Source organism: Nematolebias whitei, chromosome 7 (genome assembly GCF_014905685.2).
Source record: "Nematolebias whitei isolate Nwh7 chromosome 7, NemWhi1, whole genome shotgun sequence".
NCBI classification, from domain to species: domain Eukaryota; kingdom Metazoa; phylum Chordata; class Actinopteri; order Cyprinodontiformes; family Rivulidae; genus Nematolebias; species Nematolebias whitei.
In genome coordinates, this window is record NC_056504.1 from 32,851,161 (window position 1) to 32,873,733 (window position 22,573).

The 22,573-nt window shown below is 38.7% G+C and overlaps 1 protein-coding gene across 1 annotated transcript in view; it reads right to left on the bottom strand.

Annotated features, from left to right (window-relative positions):
* slc6a11b (solute carrier family 6 member 11b) overlaps nt 1-22,573 on the bottom strand; it is a 32,467-nt gene that overhangs the window by 3,234 nt on the left and 6,660 nt on the right. The window contains exons 8-15 of the mRNA XM_037678778.1: nt 19,690-19,824; nt 9,958-10,061; nt 9,591-9,715; nt 8,099-8,211; nt 7,416-7,553; nt 2,289-2,391; nt 1,644-1,744; nt 22-192 (exon numbers count right to left, since the gene is read on the bottom strand). Coding sequence (XP_037534706.1) covers nt 22-192; nt 1,644-1,744; nt 2,289-2,391; nt 7,416-7,553; nt 8,099-8,211; nt 9,591-9,715; nt 9,958-10,061; nt 19,690-19,824 — 990 coding nt within the window. The remainder of the gene's footprint in view (nt 1-21; nt 193-1,643; nt 1,745-2,288; nt 2,392-7,415; nt 7,554-8,098; nt 8,212-9,590; nt 9,716-9,957; nt 10,062-19,689; nt 19,825-22,573) is intronic.

The window sequence follows — 22,573 nt, forward strand, 5'->3', positions numbered from 1 at the left end:
TTGTCCAGTTTGTGGGGTTACCTCAGAAAAGGTACCAGGCGTCTTCCAGATCATCCAGATAATTCCCAGTGGGATGCAAACCATTGAGGACATCGCCATGAACCAGCCAATCCCATAACCCCAGTCAGGATAGGTGTACACATTGTTGTACTTCAGAGGTTTGTATTTAATCAAGAAGAACAGGAAAATTCCCTGCATCAAAAAGACACACATTTTGTTTTCAAATAATTTCATTTCAAGAGTAAAAAAACACATTTTTTAAATATTGAATGCATGTAAAAAATATATATAGAAATGTTTCATTTCTGACAGAGTTCATTTTACACAATCTAAGCTTTGAAACAAACTGTTCTGATGGTCAATGGACTGTACTTATATAGCGCCTTTCTATGTTACCAAGATACTCAAAATGATTTAAAGTACAATATGTGTCCTCATCTACACATTCATACAGCAGTCTACTATCTACAGAGAATAATCAGAGCTTTATCACATTCATACACTGATGGAACACACACTGGAGGCAATGAGAGGTTCAGTGTTTTGCCCAGGGACACTTCAGCGTGTGACTGCTAATGGAATCGAACCCCCAACTCTTGTATTGGAGAACGACTGCTCTAACCACTCAGCCACAGCCGCCCATGGTCAATGCTAATAAACCCACTGCTTATTGTAAAAATGTAAAATGAACCACAAACGAAGTCAGAATATCCATTGATCCATTCATTTTCTTTACTCGCTTCTCCTCTCCAGGTCACGAGGAGCAGCTCATCCCCAGCAGCCACTGTGTTACAGGCGGGGTACTTCCTGAACAGGTCGCAAGTCCATCACAAAGTACAAATACCAAAAAGCAAAAGTGAAGTAACGCTATCCTTTTCCCCAGTGTGGTGTTTTTTGTGTTCAGCCTGATGTTTTTGTTTGAACCCCAAAGTACATTTAGATTTCTTTGAATGTAAATGTCCCCATGTTATTTTAACCTGGTATCACAAGTGATCCAGTTGTGTTGCATTAAGAGCACTAAGCAGTAAAATGACAAAAGGTTTATCTTTGAACAGATAAACAGCACAAGTACACAAATCATATTGTTTTAGGGTGCTGCAGAGTTTAGAGCTGCCGCCTGTCTGTGAGGAGTTTGCAGGATTACCTTTCTGGGTGGAGTTTGCATGTTCTCCATGCGCATGCATGTGTTTCAAACCACAAACAAAAAAACACAAATTAGCGTCATTGGTAACTGTAAATTGTTCTTGGTGTGAGTGTGTGTGTCCCTGCGATGGACTTGTGACCTGTCCACGGTGTACCCCGCCTCTCGTGCAGTAGCTGCTGGAGAAAGTACCAGTTTCCCGTGACCCGAAAAGGAGAAGCAGATAAAGATGCATGGATATTGTTTTCAGAACATGAAGAAAAATCCATTTTCTAAATTATCAGAGAAAAAAAAAATAATAAAGGACAATATTTCAGCTTATTTTTATCTATAGATGTTTCAGTGAAATTTTCCCCCTTGAATAAATAAAGACCTCAGTTTGAAACCAAAATTTCATGAGAGGTAAAATACCAAACCAATCTAAATCTTCTGCACGAGTGAGCTTCTAGTCTATGCTGAGCTTGTTTGTGTGTTGTTGCCTCTGTATCAGAGTTGGACTCACAGCACAGATGCCTGGGGTCAGGATCATCCAGCACCACTTGATGAAGAAGACAGGTTTGTAGCCAATCATGTCCTCAATATTTAGGTAGAATCTGTCACTTCCTGAAAGCAAACAAGCCTCACTCAGAGATTTCTGCATATATCATCAAAATAATGATGCGACTGATGTGTTTTGACAGTTTGTGGTTGTGTCGACACAGTGCTGCTGACATGACAGGAGTCCAATCTATTCTGAGTCCTTGTATCAAGAAAGACAAAGTCATTCTGTAAAGGTTCACGCCAAAATTGTCTAAGTGTAACAGCTGTTCAATACAATGAAATAACTAAATAATGCATGCTCAGGTAAATCTCTCTTGCATTATTCCATGTCAACATGTAAGGTTTAAAAGATAACATTTTGTTTTTCTTTATATCCTGATTTCTAACACACTGTATGTGTTTGACTCTTTCTCCAGCAGAGGGCAGACAAATAATAATAATAAGGAATAAAGAAGGTATCATGCTGCTGAATTGTGTGCTATGTTTACTGAGCTCCAGTGTGCAGCAGCTGTCTGGACAACAAATACACAAACATATGTGAAGCTGTAGTCTGAGTGGTTAAAATACAATATTCATGTTTCCACTTCAGTTTGATGTTTGATCTTACCGTACACCCAGCCGATACATATGGACTCAAATATGGCCACAAACAGCAAACACATTCCACTGGCAGCATACGCATCAAACAGCTGGAAGACGTACATCCCCCCCTGATGGGTAAACACAAACAGGTGTTGATTCTCACAATGCTTCTGAACAAGCGTCCGCTGACAAACACGAAGCGATGCTCATTAGAGATCTGTTTCTGGAAATATATTGAAATTTGTACTACCTGTAATTATCGTTCTATAGCAGGGGTGTCAAACTCACTTACAAAAGGGGATCAAAATTCAAAAATTTTTTCAAATTAAGGGCCAATTTCAGAAACTACATTAACACAAATCAGATACCCAGCATCTTTTCTTGGTCACAGGTTCCTCATCAAGAGTTTGATTGGTCTCATTTGATGTTTACTGTTGAGCTTTCAACATCATAATCAAAGATTACTGAAAACATTCAAGAAATAAAAGTATTTTACATTCCACATATCATTTTGAGGGCCAGATAAGATGTCAACATGGGCCACATTTGGCCCCTGGGCCTTGAGTTTGACACATATGTTCTACAATATACAATGTTTTGCCTCAAGATGTTCAAGTGATCTCTCCTCGTGATCATTTTAGTGTTTATACTCTACTATTCATTTTTATTTTGCTAAAAAAATCTGTTTTTAACCTCTGTTTCAGTCTAAAATTTATCTGCTTTAGGCTCTGTTTAGTGGACAAGCTCTACCAGGAAAGGTTGCCAGGTAGGAAATGATAATCTACCGTACTGTCACTTTGAAATAATTGTATTTTGACGTAAACTATCCTATGTGTTAAGTGAGGATGTGTTTCTCAGAGGGAGGAGGTTGTAAGATGAGGTGTGTTGTGGTTGGCTAACATGTACAGAAACAGAGGGGAGCTCGACACTAAAATTATTTATAAAAGTGGTAATTATCATGTATCTGGCAACGCAGATGCCAGTACATAGTCTCAAACAGTTAGACATCATCAAACTGATCCACTACAGGGTGTCAGGTCCAGGAGATGTTATTCAAAATCACTTGTTGGTGTCAGTGAATAATTATCTGACTTATCTGTAAACAATAAAAACATTAGTTTTACTTTTTTGCAAAGACTCATTTCTTTTTTTTTTTTACTGAAGCTACAGCTAACAACTGTCAGCTAGACAGATATTAATATAGTTACACCTGGCTCTGAGTAAATATTATTTACCAGTACACATCCCTGTGCTTATTAATCTGAATTTAAACATGAAGTTTAAAGAAAACATTTAGAATTTTAGCTTCAAGTTAAAATAACCCCAGTCAACTAAGCCTTCTCAGGTGTTTTGTTCACTCTACTCAAGAGTCATTGAAAATTATTATATCTGCTTTTGATCATTGTAAATAAATATAAAGGATAGCGCTACATCAAAAATTTTACCTGCTGTGCAAAAACAACAAGTTCTGCCAAACACAGCCCAGTACTAACAGAAACCCCTCTGTTGTGTGTTTAACCCCCCTGCAGGCTCCTTGGGACACTTTATTCCTCATGGCTTTATGGCAGCAACAGGAAATAAAATGTCTAGATTAAAAGTAGTGCTGACAGTAAAAGCAAAGGTCAAGTCTCTCTAAACTGCAACTCTATAACAGAGAAAACACTAAAAATGTACTGTACTTTAATATTGTATTAAATTCTCTCAGTGGTTTTTATGGCCTTTTTAGACTTTTAGAAAATTGTACAGTGTTTCCAGGGTGGGTGGACGGAGTGCGGTTGTAGAGACGTGAAAAGCTTTTAGTGGAAGAAAGACCGTGCGACAGTGTGAGGAACTAAACTCGTTTCCATTAATGCAGGACAAAGATAAAATACGTCAAAGCACAATACAATAGTTCACATCTCTTGAAGTGGGGTTCTGTGGAAAAGTTGATGAACAATGAATATCTTACCTGTTGTAGTTCTTTGGAAAGCCTCAGTTAAGAGAATTAGAGTTTAATTCTGATGACAACTGAACAAGTTGTTTGAGTGAGGCTTAGACTAAAGTGTATTTCTGCCATCTAATAAAAAAACTGTAAAATAAAAAAATCAACTCAAAGCTAATAATATAAGCTTCACTGTGTAATACTTTACATTACCATTACTTTCAGAATACACAGGTGTTTACTTGTCATTGCATAGTGTTACACATTCAAAGCACCAGAAGCAAGTTGTAGCATTTTTGGTGCAGCCTGGGTCACTTCCAGCAGGAAGATAATATTTCAGATAAAATGACCACACAAGGCAAAATCAATAGCTGTGCAAATGCTTCTGGTTTAGTTTTTTTATTGAGCCAATAAGATGCTTTTCATATTAAACTTGTTTTAAGATGGGAGAACTCTACTTGATCACTCAAGACAGCTCAAACTAAGCTCAGATTTAAACTTGTTTTCTCCAAACTGGAAATGTTCATAAGGCTACAGTGCCTTGCGAAAGTATTCCGCCCCCTTGAACTATTTCAACCTTTTGCCACATTTCAGGCTTCAAACATAAAGATATAAAATTAATTTTTTTTTGTAAAGAATCAACAACAAGTGGGACAAAATCATGAAGTGGAATGAAATTTATTGGATGTGTCAAACTTTTTTAACAAATAAAAAACTGAAAAGTGGGGCTTGCAATATTATTCGGCCCCTTTACTTTCAGTGCAGCAAACTCACTCCAGAAATTCATTGAGGATCTATGAATGATCCAATGTTGTCCCGAATGACTGATGATGATAAATAGAATCCACCTGTGTGTAATCAAGTCTCCGTATAAATGCACCTGCTCTGTGATAGTCTCAGGGTTCTGTTCAAAGCGCAGAGAGCATCATGAAGACCAAGGAACACAGCAGGCAGGTCCGAGATACTGTTGTGGAGAAGTTTAAAGCCGGATTTGGATACAAAAAGATTTCCCAAGCTTTAAACATCCCAAGGAATGGTAAATGGTAAATGGACTGTACTTATATAACGCCTTTCTATCTTATTTCAAGATCCTGAAAGTGCTTTACAACACAATCTGTGCCTCATTTACCCATTCGTACAGCACTCTACGAGATCTCTAAAAAGCTAATTGAACAAATCATTCTAAAGACACTAATCAGTGCTTTAGATCACATTCATACACCAATGGGACACACATCAGAGGCTATGAGGGGTTCAGTGTCTTGCCCAGTGACACTTCAGCATGTGACTGCTGGTGGATTCGAACCCCCAACTCTCGCATTGGAGGACGACTGCTCTAACCACTCAGCCACAGCTGCCCCCAAGGAGCACTGTGCAAGCAATCATATTGAAATGGAAGGAGTATCAGACCACTGCAAATCTACCAAGACCCAGCCGTCCCTCTAAACTTTCATCTCGAACAAGGAGAAGACTGATCAGAGATGCAGCCAAGAGGCCCATGATCACTCTGGATGAACTGCAGAGATCTACAGCTGAGGTGGGAGAGTCTGTCCATAGGACAACAATCAGTCGTACACTGCACAAATCTGGCCTTCATGGAAGAGTGGCAAGAAGAAAGTCATTTCTCAAAGATATCCATAAAAAGTGTTGTTTAAAGTTTGCCACAAGCACCTGGGAGACACACCAAACATGTGGAAGAAGGTGCTCTGGTCAGATGAAACCAAAATCAAACTGTTTGGCCACAATGCAAAACGATATGTTTGGCGTAAAAGCAACACAGCTCATCACCCTGAACACACCACCCCCACTGTCAAACATGGTGGTGGCAGCATCATGGTTTGGGCCTGCTTTTTGTCAGCAGGGACAGGGAAAATGGTCAGAATTGATGGGAAGATGGATGGGGCCAAATACAGGACCATTCTGGAAGAAAACCTGTTTGAGTCGGCAAGAGACCTGAGACTGGGAGGAAGATTTATCTTCCATCAAGACAATGATCCAAAACATAAAGCCAGATCTACAATGGAATGGTTCACAAATAAACATATCCAGGTGTTGGAATGGCCAAGTCAAAGTCCAGACCTGAATCCAATCGAGAATCTGTGGAAAGAGCTGAAGACTGCTGTTCACAAACGCTCTCCATCCAACCTCACTGAGCTCGAGCTGTTTTGCAAGAAAGAATGGGCAAGAATTTCAGTGTCTCCATGTGCAAACCTGATAGAGACATACCCCAAGAGACTTGCAGCTGGAACTGCAGCAAAAGGCGGCGCTGCAAAGTATTAACACAAGGGGGCCGAATAATATTGCACGCCCCACTTTTCAGTTTTTTATTTGTTAAAAAAGTTTGACACATCCAATAAACTTCATTCCACTTCACGATTGTGTCCCACTTGTTGTTGATTCTTCACAAAAAATTTAAATTTTATATCTTTATGTTTGAAGCCTGAAATGTGGCAAAAGGTTGAAAAGTTCAAGGGGGCCAAATACTTTTGCAAGGCACTGTATTTTTAAACAGCTTTCTCACGAGTATGTGATTTTATCAGGTGAGAACAGGAAACATTCTTGTGGCCATGCAATTTCATCTGGTGCACAACAGATAGTTTTCTTGTGTGCATTAATGTGCAGATTTTGTTCTCAGCAGCTAAATGTCCTCAAACACAAACAAGTAAATGTCTTCAGATGAATTTATGCCCACCTTCCTGAAAACACCAAATAAATATGATCATGTTATCCAAACACTCAGTGAAGATAAGTTATAGAGGCTAACCGATTAACACTGATGCCTGGCCAGAACAACTACAATTTCCAAAAGCAACATATAGCTCAGCTGAATCTCATAATTATCATATCAAAAACCTTAGAAGCTGAATTGTACTGGATGTGTTTATAACAATTATGAGTGGAAGAAACTAATAAGCGATAGATTTTGTGTTGTATGTAACAGACACTTGTGATTTTTTCCCTAGTGCACAGAATATTTTTGTCATTTGCAGCAGATAGTTCCCCGTGCACATTTAAACCTATTTAAAATACATTTCGTCACCAGCGTCCTCTTAGAAACTCCATACGTTACAGATGTTACTGTAATAATTTACAGCTAAAATACAGATCATTTACCCAACAGTAAATTATATTTCATGAATGACCCAGAGGAAGCAGACTGCATGTGTAGGAATCCACACAGATGTAAAAACTGTCTGAATGGTTCCTGTAAGTGACGTGACTGAGTCTCACCTCGGTACACATGATGAGTCCAATGAGGAAGGAGACTATAGACATGCCAAGAATCAGCAGCTCTCTGCGGTAGCCTCTTCTGAAGGTCTCCGGGTACATGTCCACCACAGCTGTCACCAAACTCTCCACACACACAAACTACAACACAAACCAGACATTTTCATAAACTAAAATGCACAGGTTTTTTTTTTCATTAATGTGTAACTTATACTGCTTGTTCTGACACAGATTACAGAATAATAATTATACAAACAAATTCCATGTGTAAGCATTAAAATGATAAAAAGATAAGTTATTAAATGTAGTGATACAATATGTGAAATGTAAATGTTTTATTAATCCTTCCAGTTTCAGCACGTCTTTGTCGTAAAACTTGATTTGTATTGTACTTGCTGCCAAAGTTAGACACACAAGACAAGTTTATTACTCGTCCATTAATTAACTCATTCACTGCCAGATTGTTGTGCACAGTTTTCTCTTTTTGTTTTAAAGTCACACCCATACTTCGCAACTCTTTCATAATTTAGTGCTTCTGATTTCAGTGCAAACTGCCCTGGATGTAAAATAAAACAACCTCCAGTGTTCAGTGTTTGTTAGGCTGTTACTTAAATTTTTAGTCACAGTTTTTTTTAATACCATCATCGTCCAATGGGAGGATAAATGTTTACTCATGAAGTGCTCACCTGGCTGTCGAGGCCGAGGAAAATCAGCATCATGAAGAAGAGACAAGCCCAGAGTGGGGACAGAGGCATCATAGTTACAGCTTTGGGGTATGCAATAAAGGCCAGACCCGGACCTGCATGACAAAGAAAGTACAAACATCATTCACTATCCACAGGGATGTGACAAAACAAAGTGGCAAAAATAAAACTAAATTATACTACACAAGTTTTAGACTTATGCTTCTCTTCTGTTAGCTGAGTTTTGTACCACTATTAGGTTTGCAGCACAATTTGAACATGTTCAGTTTTTGTGAACCAACAATTTTGGACCGAAACATAAATTAAAGGAGAATATTAAACTCACTTTGACATCAGCTCTAGAAAACAAGACTGAATAAGTTAGTGTGTATTTGAAAAAAAAAAAAGGTATATAGAAGTATATAAAAAAGTGTATTTGATAAAAAATGTTTTTTCTTCTCTTATAAGCATGTTTATTTATTTATTTATTTATTTATTGTTACATGTTTTAAATCCTAATTGTTATTTTTTTTTTTATTATTTTGGGCTTTCTTTTGACTCAGCTGAAACTTGATTGTTCTAATTGTTTGACAATGCAACACAAGCACATTACTAGAAGCTGTTCTCACAAAAAAGTGTTTAAAAACAATGCATATACAGCAGAACATAACTAAAGTCAGTATTTTAGGGTGTTTTTAATATATGATAGTGTTAACATTCTTTACCTAATTGTCTGATACTTCATTTGTTGCATTTGTTGTTTTGCATCATTAGTGTTTAGTGTATATCTTAGTTTATATCTTAGATCCTAATTTACTGTTTCTTTTGACACTTTATATTTTTACTATTGTTGGATGTAACTGGGACCCTGTGTACACAATTCTGTTCCACTTCATGTACCACATTTGGTGAAATGATAATAAACCTACTTGAACTTGAACTTCATTGTTTCAAAATAAAAGTTGCAGATTGTTACAAGATGCAGGCTGCGGTAATTTTAACCTTTTGGATTTCTATCAAGGCATGCCACTGATATTTTATTTTTTTTACCTTGGAAAATTGTGTATTTGTAAACAGACTGAAAATTGAATTTAAACAAAAATTCTGAAATGTGTAAAAAAAAAAAAACAATTAAGAATTTTCTGATCCCCCTTTATGGTTAACTGGCTCAAAGAAGAAGTGCAATATTATTGCGTTATTTAGGACTCACATTATGAGACAGTCTTGTAGAAACTTCCTGCTGTAGCCTGAGACAAACATCTAAATTCTTCTGCTCTGTCACATTCACTAAATCATTCATGCTGACTTAAATAATCCAGAATGCAGCTGCCTAAAAGCCTAGGTGAAGAGTGTGGAGTTATATAACTGGGGAAATTTATCTATTTGAGCACAATAAGCTGTGTAAAAGCAAGGTATTTATTTCCCTTGTTTTCCTGTAGCATCTGCACAGAAGCAACAGAGTTCTAAAAACTGATGTTTGCAGCACTTCTCTCACCAGATTCAGCCACAGCTTCAATGGGAACATTTTGTTCGTAGGCCATGAAGCCAAGCACTGAGAAGATGGCAAAACCTGCCACAAAGCTGGTCCCGCTGTTCAAACAACACAACATGATGCAGTCTCTGAGGAGGAAGAAAACGAGTTAACACTTACAGTGGACTTGAAAAAATACGAAACGCAAACAGACATTCTGACACATTCAATCTCAAAAATCCTGAAATCAACCTGACAATCTGTATAATACACTTTGACCATTAATCATATTCCTGTAGCCTTTATATTGAAGATAACTGAAAGAAAATTACAGTTTGATTTTGCTGATTACTTATATTTACTTTAATACTCCCTCTACTTGCATTGTTACCTGTAGCAGTTGTTGTTGTAGGAATTGTAACTTCCAAGAGCAGTAAGACAGCCCAAGCAGATGGCGTAGGAAAAGAAGATTTGGGTCCCTGCATCCACCCATACCTGGAAACAAACCAAAAGTAAACATCCAACATGTATGCATTGACATTTAACACAGCGTAAATTGTTTCAACAGGAGTACAGATTGATTCATGAGTGGCACCTTTGGCGACTACAGAGAGACGAGGACTCAACTGAGTAATTACTGATTAATTAATCAGTACTCAAACTGACCATGCAGATCTACCAACAGAGGAAATCCTTGACATTGACATAAGTCAGCCCAAAAAAGAAGATGTACAGCATGCCATTAAAGCCTTAAAGAATGGACAAGCATGCAGCATCGATACCATCCATGCAAAGATGCTAAAGGCGGACCTAGACACCTCAACAAAGATCCTTATCGTTTTCAATTATTATAGGCCAAAGTTACCACACCTAAGGACTGGTCCAAAGTACTAATTGTGATACTTCCAAAACAAGGCAATCTACAGGTCTGTGACAACTGGCATGGTATCACTCTCCTGTCATTACCATCAAAAGTATTTTGCCAAATCCTCATAGATAGAACAAGCTCAGCTATTGACAGCAAGATGACAAGAACAAGCTGGATTCAGAAAAGGAAGAGGATGTGTAGACCAGATATTTGCTCTCAGAATCATCAATGCCTGAAATGGAAAATTCCACTCTACATCAAGTTCATCAACTTCCAGAAAGCCTTTGACAGCCTGCACAGTGAAACCTTATAGAAGATTTTCAGATCCTATGGACTACCTTCTAAGATAATAACTTTGATGGGGTTGTTTAACCATCATTTTGAGAGCAGCGTCATATTGAGTAGAAAACTTGTTTCTGGTAGAGCCTGGTGTTAGACAAGGCTGTGCCATCTCTCCCATCTTATTCCTAGTTGCCATCGACTGGATCATGTGAAAGACCACAGCAGACAAACCAAGAGGCATCCAGTGGACTGCTTTTTCCCCACCTTGAAGATCTCGATTTCGCTGACTATCTTGCTGTCTTGTCCACAAAAACGAGTCATCTACAGGAAAAGACGAACAGGCTACATTGCTTTGCTCAACAGATTAGCCTGAACATCAGTACCACCAAAACCCATGTCATGTGTATCACTCCAACATCAGATGCACCAATCACTGTGAATGACAAACCACTTGAGATATTTCAGGATTTTTTTTTACATTGGAAGTCTTATGAATGCTGAATGCAATTACCAGACATTTCAGCATGGTTGGGAAAAGCTTGTGTTCAAAGCATTATTATCTCCAAACCAAGCTGAGGCTGTACAACGGCAATGTTAACTATGCTTTGCTTTATGGTTCTGAGTGTTGGAGTGCAACACAGATCAATATGAGAAAACTGGATGGCTTTCACAACTGCTGTCTGAAGAGAATTTTATGTGGCATATTCTGGCTCATGAGAATGACTAATGATGATCTAGTGGTGTAGTCTACATTTTTTTAGTGGGTATACTGTGCCTAGAAACCAAAGTACACTGGTTAGTACAGTGTAATTGTCAGTTTATTTTGATTTTTAAGCATATTGAACATTTCCAAATTTATTTGATGCTTATATGTGAATAAATGCACAACAAACTTTGTACAACAGTTGGCTTTGTATTAAAAACATGTTATATAATTTATAAAACAGTATCAAAGCAAAACATGTTCAAGTATTAAGTAGTAAGTATACAGAATTATACATTAATTCGCTGGCTAAGCAAATGTGATAAACAAGCGCTGCATACAAATAGGTTGTTACAAAAGCATTTAACTGCCGATTAATGTATCAGTGACACATGCCCAGTGATATGTTTCATATCACTGAGCACTTTTAAGTGGGTATACTGAAATTCTTAAACTTTTCTAGTGGGTATACTCTGTATGCCCGCGTATCGTGAAGACTACGCCACTGATCTAAACCAGAAGACTATGTGTGACAGTTTGAGGATGGAGATAAAACACTGTAGTATTAAATGGCTGGGTCACATACTGAGGATGGGCAGTCAGCGTATACCTAAAGTAGCATTGTATTGGAACACACCTGGTAAAAGGAGACAGGGAACGCCAAAAACAACATGGCAAAGGACAATGACATCAGAGCTGCAGAAGATGAGTCTGCCCTGGGGTGATGCTCAGCATGTGACCCGTGACAGAATCAAGTGGAGGCATCTGATAGCGGCCTTATGTCTCAAAAGGGACGACGAAGACTAACTAACTAAAAGCACATCATGTTTGCAAACAGGGACGTAGGTACATCTCAAGTAAACAAACTCTGTCTCCTAAAATACACATGGCATTGTTCATAAAAAAAAAAAAAAATTCCATATTGAACAATGAAAGGAGGCCGACACTTTATATATCTTATTTGTTTAGATGGGGTCAAAATTCTTCCAAATTATTTTTATATACTTTAAACATTTAAAACCCTAAATGAATATGCAGTTTCTTCAGACTAAAAAGTATGCTTTGCTTTACTTTTCCCTACATTGTGTTTAATCTATCTTCTTTCCTAAATCGTTATTGTTGTAAAACAAAATGCTGAGTTGAAAAATGTGTAGACTTGATAGATCATTTCAAATGTTTTGTCAGATAATGCTACTCTTAATAGTCTACAGAACACAGTAAGAAGAGTGTTCAAAGGATTAATATTTTTCTGCCACCAAGCAGAAAAAACTTATTTTAGCTGTTTGCACTTGCAACCACTATTTTTGTATTACATATATGGTGGTTGGAAAGTGGATCAACATCTAAATCAAGAGCTTTGCCCTTTTTGCTTTAATTTTCATCCTGGTTGTTCCACACTTGGTAACAAACTGCTTTAGTACTTGCTGGAGTTCCCAGTTTGATGAGTCCAACAAAACCACATCATCTCCAAAAAGCAACAATAAAATCCCAAATTGCTGGAATTCAAAAACCTCCTCATGAGTGTAAGCCTTCTCCAAGTCAACCAAGCATGCAAACACTGTTAAGGCAAACTCACATACGTCTTCAGAAGTCCTTGCAAAGTTGGAGCGTCGGTTCAGTGTTTCACAGCATGAATTAAAACCATGTTGGTGCCATCAAACATGAAGTTCAACTATCATCTGGACTCTCACCTCCAGACATTTTTCAGATGGGCTGGTACATTTAAGGACAAGCTTAGGAACTCAGGTTTTCAAAAGAGCTCAGCAAGAGCATCCTCAAATAGAGAAGCCAGGTGAGGTGGACATCTTGTAAAAATGGCTTTTGGGGATCTTTTTTAGGACGGTGCTTTGGACATGTCCCACTGGGATGAAACTTTGTGGTGAACCAAGAACCAATAATAGAGAAATTATATCTCATGGCCAACTTGGGAAAAAACTCAGAATTCCCTGGGAGAAGCTAGAAGAAGTATAAGAAAGGTCTAGAGATCTCTTGCTGGGCTAATGCTCTGAGATCTTGTCTCAGATAGATGGTGGAAGATTAACCAAGGATGGATGAATAACTTCTTCAGTCAGACAAAGATCCAGTGAATTTGCTTCAAAGGTCCTGTTACAAGAAAAGAAATACAAAATAAATTTGAGTTTAAACTAATGAGCTTGTTACAAGATCTCAGACTGAAGAAGTCTTTTGGACAAAAGACGAAACATTTCAACAAACAAGAATCCGTCCAGATGACCTGATTCAACCTCGTTAGAGTTTTCTATCTGGATTATTGAGCATGCATCAGGTCATTTGAGTTGGTTTGTATGGTGGTTTTGTCTATTTAATTTCAAAGCAGGGACTTGTAGTATTTGTGCTTCACAGAAGCCCTTCATCACTGGAGATAAAACTTTATCTCACAGCGTAAAATGTTTTTATCTATGACGTACTTTATACACAAGAAATCTTTGGCTGACTCCAATAATTTTAGATTTATGAACTTATCCGTTAAGATCTGAAATAGACTGCAGTCTTCTTTTATGTTTCATTTTAATAATTAGGGATCTTATATCTCCATTGTACACTGAGTTGCACAGAGCGAAAGCCTAAATACAATCCATACACAATATTAATGTTAAAAAATAGTACATCAATTACTTTGTATCTGTTAAGCTGTTTTATATAATGCTTTAACTTTTTTTCTATATCAATTCATATTCAGGTAATGGTGTTTTTATAGGTATCCGATTTTGTCATTCACTACGAAAGAATATTTACATAAAAGTTTCCTCCCTGAGTTTAAAAATCACCTTCATGAAACGAGTCCGCAGAGCATCGCAGGCCACCAGGACCCACAGGATCACATGGGGTGCGAGCAAATTCAAATCTAATGCAGCATGGCTCTTTAAAAACTCTCTCACATCACCATTCAGCAACTAATCTTATTTCCCCACAGAAAAACAACTGACAAACGCAAGGTCTTCGCTCCCTCCTGGGAGTAACCACGGTAACTTCTGTGACCTCACAAACACAGGACTGTTCCTGTGGAAGAACAGGCTTTTCTCTCCTAATGTTCATTAATGTTCCCTTTAGTTCACCCTCGGCTGATGTCCGCGCAGCGCAGGGGAACCTTAAAGGCCCAGGCTCAGAGAAAACCACTTGTTGATGTTGTGCCTAATTTGGCTGTCTTCTGTTTGGTTATGTTGAGACTGTGGCTCCAGGAAACCTTTCTACTGTGTGAAAGCTGGATGACATTGGCTGTAAGATAGTGTTCTTGTAATGTAAATGCACCACTCACAGTGCTCCTTTACGCCCACGATTTTGACGTTAGTCAGTGATCTCGGCTGCAGAGCGACAAACAAGGATATTGCCACAATGATGTAACACTAGTCGTAGTACGTACATCAGTACATGACATGAGTACCCAAGGACAAATGTTTCATCTATCGCACACCACACCCCCACCCCCCCCGAGAACTTTCTGTGCAAGCTTATCAGAACTGTCTGCTGAAACAACATCTTCAGAAACTGTGGCTGATCTGAAAAACGCTCATGGACAAATCTCAACACCTTGATGTCAAATGCAAATGTAATCATGTTTTAATTGTGCTTGCTGGTAGAGTTTTTTGATGTCTCAAATCGTGTCCTGATAGACAAGATGTGAAAGATCTTTTTTTGTAATACCACTATCTACCCTCATGTTTCTCCCCCTTTTCCTATCTAAGATTATTATCTGATAAGGATAAAATGGCCGCGCTTTCTACAGTTGCAGCTTCGTGCGCTCCGCCCATCTTTCGGACGACTGTACGTGCATATTTGCGTTGTACCGCGGTGCAATTCCAATAAAGTTTATTCAGATTCTGATTAAACAAAATGCCTACGCATGAATGGAACTGTTCACAAAATACAAAACCAGTCAGCTTATTTCTCACTCTGTTTTCCTAAAATCACAATTGTTGAAACTTACTGTTACTAAAAAGCAAGGCAAACAATGTTGGTTGTGGCTGCAGTGCAAAAACCCAACGAGACATTTATAGGGCAGTGAAAAGAAAGAATCAAAGTGATCAATGCAAGGGATACGTCATGTAAAATGGGGATACACTTGAATCATACGTTTGTGACAATTTGCAGCCATATTTAGTAAATGTTTGATAAGAAGGCAACCGGATTAAGAAAGGAAGTCAAGCTTCAAGTACAGCACTCATAATTGTTTGTGAAATTTCAGTCAGTTTACTGATGTCAACATAACCTACAACAACTATTTTTACCAACAGTTACCCAACTAAATTGTGTGTGACATATTAGCTTGTGAACTAAAGAATAAAGCTGGAGTGTGACATGTGGAACAGATGTTCGGTTTTAAATAAGCATGCACACCTGTAGCTGTAAGGAAAACAAGAGGGAGAAGTGGAATAAAGGCAGACGCAGCCAAAAAGAGGGGGATGGGGGGGGGGGGTAGGAAAAATGGAATGGAGAAGGCATTATGCAACTCAGGAGAGTATAAAAGAGACAACACCAACACAGCTTTGTAAACAGAACAGAGCCCCGGTCATCTTTAAGGAAGGTCATTTAATGCTGGAGTCAAAAGTAATGAAGCAGCAGCCTGTTTTTATTGCTCGTCTTCCCCTCTCACGGTGCTGCCGTTTGATTTTTCAATAGTCTGGTTTTTTTTTTCTCTGTAACCCTCGTTCTGCTTCACTGAGCTCTTTCCTGTAACTTATACTTTATTAAAAAAAAAATTAAAAAAGCTTTTAAAAATACACTATAAAAATAGCCATTCGTTATCTTTTACCCACTTTCTCCTTTTTGTGTTGCAGGAGTCACTGGACCATGTCCAGCAGTCACTGTGCGAGAGGCAGGGGACACCCTGGACAGGTCTCCAGTCCATCACAGGGACACATAGAGACAAACGAGACAAACAACCATTCACTCTCTCACTCCCACCTAGGGACAATTTAGAGTTACCAATCAGCCTAACATGCATGTTTTTGGTCTGTGGGAGGAAACCGGAGTACCCGGAGAAAACCCACGCATGCACAAAGAGAACATGCAAACTCCACCCAGAAAGGCCCCCGGCCGGGATTTGATCCAGCGACCTTCTCACTGAGAGGCAGCAGCTCTACCAACTGAGTCACTGTGCAGCCTAAAAATAACTATTATATTATAATTATATTATTAGTAGTAGTATTATTATAAAGATACTTAAATCAAATACCATTAGATGTACTTTAAAATACTTAAAACACTCCTAATTTATTATCTTTGCCCACTACAAGTGTGTTCTCTTTTTGTGTAAAAATATAAAAAACGTTGTGTTCTTAGTATTTTTCACATTTTGTTATGACATATTTTACCACCTGAAGTGTGTACAACATCTGGCAAGTCACATTTTTCCCACTTTCTTCTGTGATTTGCTCAGTTTTTATTTTTTCTGAACACAGATGTTTGCCTCACTTATGATGTTTTCTCTAAAAAAAAAAAAAAGATATAGCTATCTAGTTTGAACAAAAAAGGTTTTGGCAACACGTTATTGAAATTGACAGGAGTGCACATCCAAACTGATTTTATTTTAGTTAATTAAAAGTTCCCAAACTCTCCTTGTTATCACATTTGTAGCATTTAATCACCTGAACTGGCTGTTGCAGCTGACGTGTGAAAAGCACGTGTTTACATGAAAACCTGAAGTCTGAAAAGAAGAAATTGTTAAATAGAAGTTTAGGTCAGCCTGTTTTCATTCCCAACTCTGCACATCCTGAAGCTTGGTCCAGATTTCTAGATGATAGTTTTTAGTGCACAAGTAGCAGTTTAAAAACACCAAATGAAATTATGTACACTTCAATAAACATCCACTAATATTTGACAGAAATCCCAGAAGAATGTAGCTAAAGGATGGCGATACTGCAACGTTGAACTTAATATTTTCTGGACTAAAGTATACAAGAGATGAACATAAATAGATCGCTGACATTTCAAACTTAATCAAAAGAATGTAGCATTTTGTTATTTAGCTACTGGAACATATTTCTTCATCATCTCTTCAGAAGCTTTGTTCAGAAAAATCTATATAAACCGATACTGTGTTAAAAAATTACAATGAACTGATTCAAAATGTAAGAAAAAGAATTTTATACAAAATTTAAGGGGAAATAAATTTCTGTAAGCATGAAAAATTTGCGGTGGAACGGTGTATCAGGATAGAGCTGTTGCCTCTCAGCGACAAGGTCGCCAGTTCAAATCCTGGCCAGGGGGCCTTTCTGAGTGGAGTTTGCATGTTCTCTCTGTGCGTGGGTTTTCTCTGGATACTCCTATTTCCTCCCACGGACCAAAAACATGCATGTTAGACTGATTGGTAACTCTAAATTGTCTCTAGGTGTGAGTGAGAGAGTGAATGGTTGTTTGTCTCGTTTGTGTCCCTGTGATGGACTGGAGACCTGCCCAGGTGTCCCCCGCCTCTCGCACAGTGACTGCTGGACGTGGGCACCAGTGATCCCTGTGACCCAAAAAGGAAAAAGCGGGTAAAAGATAATGGATGAAAAATCAGTTCAGTCGAACGTCATTAGACCTTAAAATGAGCACCACAAGTTTCTTCCAACTCGTTTAACCTTAGATTCACTGTTTATTTCAATGACACCTGCCAAGTTTCATTCCATCTGCAATTTATCAAAATCTTGTCCAAACAGCAACAATAAATGTACATGATCATTAAAAGTATATTCACATAATAACAATCGCAATAACCATAATTTAATTACTCAAACTCTTGTTCTCTGTTCATGCTGTCTAGACATCTGGTCCACTGACATCTCCTCATGCTTCGTTGCCTAGCAACCCATCAGACAAGGTTGAGAAGTCTCGATTTACGTCAGTATGTGTCTCTTTGAAATAAATGTTCATTGTCTCACCTCTGTCCGCCATGCAAGTTGGCTAAAGTCTCGTTTTTATCTGGCAGCCCTTCAGCAGCAGAAGCATCAGGTCAAAAGAAACCATGACAGCATCGCTCCAATGACAGTGAGAAGCAGAAATAAAGCCAAACGTTTTTAGCTTTAGTCGTATAGTTTAGTTGTGCCAGTGTTATTTGTGGTACTTCACCGTGCAGGAGTGATGAAAGTTGTAAATACATTTTTTTTAAATGACTTATTTTACATTTGTTGTAGCAGAACAAGCTAAACAATGATAAAACTGTTGATTTGCAGCCAGTTGGTCCTGGTTGGACTCTTGATCATGGCCTGTTTTCATGGGGTTTGCATGTTCTCCAGATGGGTTAGTGCTGGGTGCTCCACCTTCCTCCCACAGTCAGAAAACCTGCATTGATTAACTGAAAACTCTAACTTGTTCCTAGCTATTGGTGTGAGCATGAATAGTTGTCTCTGTGTCCCTGTGATGGACTGGTGACCTGCCCAGGGTGTACCCCGTCTCTGGTCTGGTGACCACTGGAGAAATGAACCAGCTCCCCCAACCGTGAGCAGGTTCAAGTGCAGATCAAAAATGGCTAGCAACAAAACCACCACCTGTCTTTTTGGCAGCTTCACAGCCACAAACAGGTGAGCTTACAGCTTTTCAGTCCCCCTGCTTTACTATCTGCCAGTCATAAAAACAGCCAACAAAAACAGTCGCCTCAGTCCAATTCACCAAATAGTCTTAAAGTTGACACGAGACTAATAAAATAATCTCAGTATGTTCACTTTTTTTAAATGCGGGATTTAAATAAGTATGCAGAATGTGAACTATTTAACAAGTCTGATAACACATTACATCAAGGAGCATGAGAGTTTTATATAAATCTCGGGGAGTATCATTAGAGCGGCCCTCAGCAAACTAACCTGTGGAGCACTTTTTGTTTATAGACATGATGCTTGATTTACACAAAAAATAAAATCAACATATTTTTCATCATTAGATTTTTTGTTAAAGTTCAACAACAACTTGTAAGATCTTGACAAACTAGATATTTACTACATGATGCTCTAAAATTGAGAATCTTTCCCATTTGACTCGGTGTTAGTGTGTTTTTCTGATAACTTGAGCTTAACCTTCCTGCTGCCCTTGGGTCAAAATGACTCAGAAGGCTAAAACTGAGGCCTTGTGGTTTATTTTGACCCAGCAGGAAAGTTAAATCTAAAACTACAAGAAACAGCAGCACCATGACTGAATCAAAGCTGCAACATCCATACCAGTCAAAATAATGTAAAACACCAACTTTGCCACTCTCATTTTCCTGGTTAACAGGTTCTTCACATAGTAAAGTTTTCCACTGAGTAACCAGCAGAAAGTTAACACAGAAGGCCAAAGCCTACCTGGGGGTCAGAGAGACGTGAAATGTCTGGGTAGAGGTAGAACTTGATGCCATCGAAGGCTCCGGGCAGCGTGACTCCTCTGATCAACAGGATCATCAGCATGAAGTATGGAAAGGTGGCCGTCACATACACGACCTGCAGGAATAAATACACCTCTGTTGACCAGAATGCAGAATATACAGCAAACACTGAATCACTGTCTGTCTTCGCTCTGCCAAACATGCGGTAAAAAGAACATTTTAATCTAAAACTATTAAAATAAATAAATAAATACATCAAATAGATAGAACTGAAATATATGCAAATAAATTTGGGATTGAGCAGTGTTTAATAAAGTTTTAACTGTTGCCTTATTATTAGTTCTATTGTCCCAAATTAGAGGCGCAATGCACTAATTCAGTTAAATTCAGTTTATTTATATAGCGCCAAGTCACAACAGAAGTCATCTCATGGCACTGAACAGAATTATTCATATATAAAAATAATAATTTAACATTATTTATCTGAGGAGCAGACTGCTTTGAGTTTAACTCCATCACAGAATTCTCATCTTGAGCAAGCATGAAGGCGACAGTGGGAAGGAAAAACTCCCTAATGAGGAATAAACCTTAAAAGTACTAAAAAGTACACAACAGAAATGATCATTTTGAAGGCTTTTGCTGACTTATTTTCTTCTTTTTTTCCCCTGAGTATCTCATCATACCTGATGAAATGATTTGTTTTCAAATGTATCCACAAAAGAAACTATTTGAAAATGAGAAGATTGTTCCAGAAATACTGAGAAGAGGATTAATTTAATTATCAACAGGTCACTGTAAAAGGAAACAAACCTGAGCCAATCACGTCAAAGCAAAACTACAACAGAAGTGAGTCAGTGATTAGGGATCATAGTTATTGACGGTTAATTTATCAAAAACTCACCAGCCGCAACTAGAAGCCTAATCATTCAAAGTTTGTGCTTTTTTGGTCAAAAATAATGTGATTGGGAGTCCTTTTTTATCTTTTACTCATTGGTTTGATCAGATTTGTCCCATTTATTGATCCACACTGAAGGGCAAAGTTAAGATTATTACTACCATTAGGTCTATTTTGTGCAATACAAGATACATTTCAGTTTTCCAGTAAATACATTGGTTAATATGCTGTATATGTTCTAATTAGATTTGATGACTCTAAGTTTAATGATGTGATCAGAGCTAATGTTGACTCCTGAAAACTGTAACTTTTGGTGCAGCTAATCAGTTCAGAGACTTTCCCAGAATTGGTTTTGTTGTACATGTATGGTATGAGCACATCTAAAGTTCAGTTATACATATAGTATCAAGTCATCTCTGACCATCAAATCAGTTCTTTTTACTTGAACCGTTCAGGTTTACAGAATTGTGCTCAAAATCTCAAGTCTTCCTGAACAAAGGCTATGGCCTCTTGGAAGGCGGAGCAACATACATCCCCTGGCTTTCTGGCACTCAGTCAAAGTCCAATTGAGGACAGAACAGGACAGAGCAGAGCCGGGCCAGGAGCCTGAAAAGAAAAGAGGGCTCCTCTGGCCCCCGTTTCTTTACCAGGAGAAGCCCAGAGGAGTGATCCTGGCAGTGTGGGAAAATGTGCTGCTCTTTGAAGCTCGGACAGAAGTGCCTGGGTGCACGCACACACATAAACGGACACACACAGGTTCATTCAAAACGCAGAAATAAGAGCGAACATACTACAAACGCATGCAGCAGTGACGTAACACGGTGGTCACATACGGTCTGCTTGCAGCATTTCCATGAATGGCTGCTCCTTTTACACTTCTGGGAGGAGGAAGTGCATTGATGGGGAGAACTTCTTATTCCAGCGCCACAGAAGCTTAGTTCACTTTAACAGCATGGGGCTGTGATTTACTCACTCGCTCATAAAGAAAAAAGCACAAAGACATTCTTTCTGACTGAACATCCTGAACATCCTTAACCCTAAAATCTTGATTTAAAAGTTACAGTAAAAAAAACAACAACAAAAAAAAAAAAACGGACTGAGGTCCTGTTTGAACAATAAGCATCCATGAGGATATCCACCATGACCTCTTTTAATCCAAACACCTCCAGAGAGAGTGTGGGAAAACGTGTGTCCTTCCCAGCGGCACGTTTAATTTGTCAAATTAAACGATTACGCATTCTAACCCTTCTCTCTCTCTCTCTCCCCGTCTTTATCTCTCTGGAGATGAAAAGAACAATTTTCAGTCTCTTCGTGAACCTCTTCTGATGCTCCACATGCTCTCTCCCGCTCACCACGGGTAAACATCTAAGCCGCCACAAATTTCCTGCTCGAACGCGCCCCGGCCTCGTTGTAAATCTAGCAGCAGGGCTTAGATGTAAGAATGGCTGGTAAATACAGCCCACAAAGGCAAACAGCTTAGCAGAAACTGGACTGAATGAGCTGTAGGGCCCATGAAAGTGTTCCTCTCTTGCAACACTGAGCTGTGGCTCATTTCTCATAGCAGGAGAGAGTTAGAGAGAGGCGGCGGAGGAAGAGGCTGAGGATACACTCTACATGCTCCTCATGAACGCTCCCTTTTCCTCCAGTAAATACAAGAATCAATCTTGGACCGGCTGCTAAAGCCCAGCCATGAAGTATTCTCCCTCCTTACTTCACAGCCAAACAAAGGACACTTTATGGAGATATGGGCATCGCCCCCCTCCCATCCTGCAGAAAGTGAACCCATTAATTTTTTTCCGTATACACACACACACACACACACACACACGTCTCGTTTCTCTTTTGTCCCCAACTTTATCTCTATCTTTATACTCATTCTGGCTCACTGAATCTGTGAGGACGTATTTAGAGCTTCTGAGCACTAAACAGGAAGGTGTAGAGTCCTTACTGTCCACCGCCAGTCTGCCCG